This window comes from Dermacentor variabilis, chromosome 1 (genome assembly GCF_050947875.1).
Source record: "Dermacentor variabilis isolate Ectoservices chromosome 1, ASM5094787v1, whole genome shotgun sequence".
In the NCBI taxonomy this organism is placed as follows: domain Eukaryota; kingdom Metazoa; phylum Arthropoda; class Arachnida; order Ixodida; family Ixodidae; genus Dermacentor; species Dermacentor variabilis.
The window spans coordinates 208506506-208511983 of record NC_134568.1 but is presented as its reverse complement, the minus strand read 5'-3'; the positions used below and the strand labels follow the sequence as shown (position 1 = coordinate 208511983).

At 45.9% G+C, this 5478-nt stretch overlaps 1 protein-coding gene across 1 annotated transcript; it reads left to right on the top strand.

Annotated features, from left to right (window-relative positions):
- The first annotated feature begins 369 nt into the window (after positions 1 to 369).
- LOC142572798 (uncharacterized) lies at positions 370 to 3885 on the top strand. Its single transcript, XM_075682162.1, has 3 exons — positions 370 to 403; positions 2796 to 3227; positions 3799 to 3885. Exons 1-2 carry the CDS (start codon positions 392 to 394, stop codon positions 3183 to 3185), a joined length of 402 nt encoding a protein of 133 aa, XP_075538277.1. The 5' UTR covers positions 370 to 391; the 3' UTR covers positions 3186 to 3227; positions 3799 to 3885.
- Positions 3886 to 5478: the final 1593 nt, after the last annotated feature.

The window sequence follows — 5478 nt, the reverse complement described above, 5'->3', positions numbered from 1 at the left end:
GAATTTTGGCGGCCACTTATTCTCTGTATTTTTTTTTCTTTTTTCGCAGTGGACAGAGTGGGTTTCGCGCGGTGTGGAATGTGAGGCTGTGGAATACTTGCTCCTTCTTATCTGTTGTATACATCTGATTTCCGGTGAAAGGGTTGGCGGGGCGGGGGGAGGGGGGGGCGGAGGTTCTGTCGTCGGAGGGCAAATAAAGAGAGTGGGAGCAGAGGCGTGGACACCCGTTCCCCCAGGCTAGACCTTTCCTTGCTTTATTTTTTCAACCCTGTCCACGAGCTCTGTTGGCCGGCACAATTTTGCCCTTGGTTTCGCCTGGGTATATAAGTTGGCCCCGCCACAAAGGTAGCCATCAGAGTTTCGCCAGAACCTCCTGAGGAATACCAGCACCATGAACACCCTCGTAAGTTGCATTCGTTTCTCCTGGGATGTCGGCGGAGGCATCGGCGCAGTGCATCTGCCTTGTTTCTAACCGTTCCTCCAACGGCATCCACGCATCGCACTCTGAGCCCGTCACCAAGGCGGAATCAAGCGTGACGTTGCCCTTAAACAGGTCCCTTGCCTTGATGGCTGGCATCTGGACTTTGTCATGCTTTTCTCGTGATTCCTAATGGCCTCAGACGTGATATTTAAACCGCGACGTTCACTTCTTTGACCATTGCCCTCATCTCATTCATGTCTGCGTGGGCCACTGGTGATTCTGTGCTTACCATGGGGAGTTTATGTTTACATACTGGGAGGTTCCTTGGAAAATCGCTATTGTATATGTTTACCACCGCTTTGCTCATTCTAAGCTTCACAAGTCTTTGACAGTGCGTGGAGTCACCAAATATTGCAACAGTAGTTGGTGGCTCTGCCGCATTGCTTCCAAACGGATTTACACCTTGCCTATCTATCTTCACCGCAAACATGGTCATCACTAAGCAGGGCGCTTTTATCCAACAAACAACCTGTAGCTCTTTTGTTGCTATCCTTCCCTTGCCCGCGTTGTTCACTAACCAGAAACAATCGTTACCAGCTTAGCAAGCACTACAAACACCGCAGCTCCTTTCTTGCAGACACAAGCGAGCGCTAATGTTTGCGGTGCCGCTGAACGAAAAGCGTGCTCAGTACTGAGACGACGAACCGCGATCGCCCACTCTTATCGTAACCCATTGATCGCACATCGACTCGTGTAACGGAAAAGGAGAAGGGAGCCAAGTAGGTGTTGACTCAGATCGTATCTGAAGCGAGTAGGCGCTTTACAGCCCCGCTTCCTACATTTAAAAGTCCCCCCTATGCGAGATTTGCATCGTAAGGGACGTGACCGGAGAGCTGAAATGCGCGGGGGTTGGCAGACTTGTCGTGGCTGTCGCGTGCGCGGTTGCTTTTACTTTTCGTTTCGCTGTGTAGTGGACAGCCTTAAGAGGCTCGGTGTGAAACATTAGCGAGACACCATTACACACACAAATGCGCATTTTAAATGCTAGTTTTCTAATACTATAACGGCCACTCAGGACACAGAGTGAGCGAATAACTACGAGAATAAACATGGAGGAGCCGCGTGCGAAGTAAATCATTGTTCAACGGTGGCGGCCTTAAGGGGACAGGGTAGGTCCTATTCTTGCGCATGCATTTTAGGCTATGTTCTTGACCCTTTTTCTCATGATCTGCTGGGGTTAGAACATTAACCTTGGTGGCATCGTAATCAGCTATGTTAGGTAGTGTTACTGAACCAAGATTATATTTTTTTAGCGATTAGTTCTTTTGCTTTCTTTTTTTTACTGGACCGACCCAATCTAAGGGGCGAAATCTGCAGTAAATAGCCTGTAAATAAAAATACCCTGCAATAATATTTGTAATCCTGGTTCAGTAGACTGTCTGTAATGTTTTCTCAATATCTGGAAAATATTATCTCCATAGCGCTTGTAGTTTCTGAAAAAAAGGGTCAAATGCAGCAAAATTTGGTGTTTTGAGATAATTGCCTTTGAAGTGGAAGAAAGAGCTTTATTGCAATATAGGACTATAGAAACGAATTCTGGCGCATTTCTTCAATAGCCACCAGCCTGCTAGTCCCCTCCATCGTCAACACTTCTTTTCTGTGCTAGCTGCCTTGTTTTCCGGGCCTCCTTAGTCTTGTAGCCCTCTCTGCAAAGTATAGTCGCCGCCAGTCAGCTTCGCGCAACCACTGGACTGTCAACCGTCCTGGAGAAACTCTGAATGACCTGAAAATGTCGGCTCGAGCAATGCTGCGGTCATTAAAAGTTAGCACAGCATTCATTGTCGCTATTTTAATCTGAGAATCGAGCCTTGCGTCCAAAGAAGTGTGCTGAGTGTACGGTAGAACCTTCTTAGGATATTTGCTCAGCAAGACGCGTTGATGGAAGCACGCAGATTGTGTTCAGTAGCGAAAGACGCATGGTGGAGATAAATACGGGTTGCTTCTTTCGTGAACTTCATCCCTTTGTGACACCTCGTGATCGCACAATACAAATGTCATGTTATCCATTTTTGAAGTAAATAGACCATGCGTTCAAGTAGGATCCCTACACTTGTATGACAGGTACAGGTGTGCATTCTCACGAGTATAAAGTAATAATAAAACATGGCGATTCTTGTTTTTGGTGTTAAACTCGCAAATTGTATCCTATTGATTTACGCTAAATCAACTAGCATCAGTGGCGCAACCATTAGGCATGCCTAAAGATTACTACCAATAGAAAGACGTGATGTGCACAACTGTCCGTTCGTGTTAAACAGAAATCACCCATAATTTAGGTATGCACTCACGACGGCTTTCGTTTTGCCGCGCACAGATCGTTTTCGCCGCCCTCATCGCCGCCGCCAGCGCTGGCTTTGCCGGATACGGCTATGGCGGATACGGCCACGGCTACGGCCACGGCCACCACGCTGTCGCCGTTCCCGTCAAGACCGTCTCCTACGTGAAGAAGCCCGTCGTTAGCGTCGGCTACGTCACCAAGCCCGTCGTGACCTACGTCAAGCAGCCCGTTGCCACCGTCTCCCACACCGTCCAGCCCGTCGTGTCTGTCAGCCACGCCATCGTCTCCGCGGGCGGATACGGAGGATACGGTGCTGGCTACGGCGGTCTTGCCGTCGCTGGCTATGGCGGCTACGGCCATGGTGGATATGGTGGTCTCGGCTACGGCCACGGCGCTGTCCTCAAGGGAGGCTACGGATACCACTAAATCCTGGCGTAAACTATGATAGCTACCTTGCTTGTACCTCCGGTGAGTGCCGTTTCTTGGACTATTGGCACTGTTGAGTTCATTTCATCATTCACACGCTCCAAAAAGCGTCGAATCACAAAGTTGCGCATAGAGAATTGAAAATTAGGCATGGAGAGAGAATGGAGTACAAAGGTAAAGATTGGAGACGGCCTAGAATAAAATATACAATTTGCTGCCCTATAGTAAAAGAGAGAGAAGGAATATGGAAAGATAAGAAAAAGAGAAGTATAAATCACGCACACACAAAGCAAGCTAGAGAAACGAAGGTTGTCCCACAGGCCAGTTGACGGGGAAGTAAACAGCCAGAACAGAGTGAAGCAATATAACCATCAAATAAGAAGTCAGTAGATCGGCACTAGCTCAATTTAAGAAAGTATTTCCTTGAGTACTCGAGACTACTGTATTCTTGCGTAGCGTAGGAGAACGACATTTTGGTTAAGTAAACTAGGCGAAAATTGTGGACTGCTACTAAGTACTGTACACAGGCAAGAAGATCAAGCTCTCTGTAACATCGCACTGGACCTCTGAGATTGATTTGTGGGAACAAAAATGACTCTTTTTATTGTTTCAGGTGGGAGAACATCGGTGGCGAAATTGACGAAAAAGTCCACGCTTGTAGCATCCCGCTACTCGTGTATTTATTGTGAACAAATAAAAACCTGCCATGATTAACGCATCTATTCCCTGTTCTGTGTTTCTTTGCCAGTTGTCCTTTCTGTTCCGAAGCCTTCACTAGCAGTCTTATGTGTGTCGGGATGCTGTGTTTTATTGGAATAAACCAGCGCCCTTTGCAAGGAAGTTTTGTAGAATTCAAGAAATGTCCACAGATGCCTATATTGCAATATAAGAGCTGTGAGAAAAAAATTAAAGTTCTAGCTAGCAGCAAGGACTTCGCATAATGCCAAAAAGAAGCAAATATATTCTTGTTCTTTTTAATCCCAAAACTATTAAAGCAAAAACGCACCAGATCCACGAAATCATTAGCGTGTAACTTCACCGAAGTACGCATTTCGCATTGAATTGGATTCTGTGGTTTTACGTTCCAAAACAACAATTTCATTAGGAGACACGCCGTAGTGGGGGACTCCAGAATAATTTTGACCGCCAGGGTATCTTTAACGTTCCCCCAATGCACGGGACACGGGTGGTTTTGCAATTCGCCCGCATCGAAATGCGTCCGCCGGGTCTGGGATTTCACGCCGCGACTTCGTGCTTAGCAGCGCAACACCACAGCCGCTAAGCCACCGCGGCGTTTGACTACGCATTTCTAAGCCCTGCAACAATACGAGCGACAAAACGCCATAGTTCCCTCCCTCTTACTCACACACTTAATGGCAGCATGCCTCTACGGTGTCCCACAAAATGAAAAAAAAAAATCATATCCAACACGCTTGTTGCAATCTTCGTGAAGCGACGCCTTAGTAAAACTGTTAAGAAATGGTTTACAACAAACGGCGCTGAGTAGCATTTTGAATACTTCCATCCTATGCACCGTGTAATTTAATTAGTGTTTATGTTTGTCCACCGCAAACGTGAAAACTTTTGTCATGCAATTTTTTATGTTTATGCAACAGCCCTCTCAAGCTACGCCGAAATGCAAACTCCAAATACGGAGGATGTGCAGTGTGAGACGTATACACCAAGCGAAGTTTCAAGGACGAAGGCGCTGTATGATGCTTGTTGAGGGAAGAATGGTGATGACATGAGGACTCACAGACAAATACGACGCATTCAAGCAACATCTTGTGATTCTGTACATCTTGTATCCCAATGGTAGATACCCATCCTGGAGGATTGACCAAGAACGAGCCCATACCTCACTAGTACTTACTGAATGACTAGAACAAAAAAAAAGATTTAATGAAGAAATCCGTAAAATATAGTTCACAATTCTATTAAGAAATCGGCGTACTATGGTAAACTCTGTGAGCCGACATTACGTTGAGAGCCCACAGCACGTGCATTTTTCATAGACTTCTTATAGTATACCAATTTATCTTCTTATACACTTGTCCTTTGGTCGTATAAAGTAATGTGTACAGGGTAGTCCAGCTATTATGCGTAATGCTTTTTTTTTTTAAAGATGGCCCATTCTACACGAAGATAACCAAGTGCATATTCTTCACAGTCAAGTAGAGTAGCCGCCAGTAATTTTTCGTCGATGCCGTTCAATTTATTATTTAATTGCAATTGGCTATCTTTTTTTTTAATTACTGGTCTGAATGCCGTACTGTCAATGGAGACCATGTGG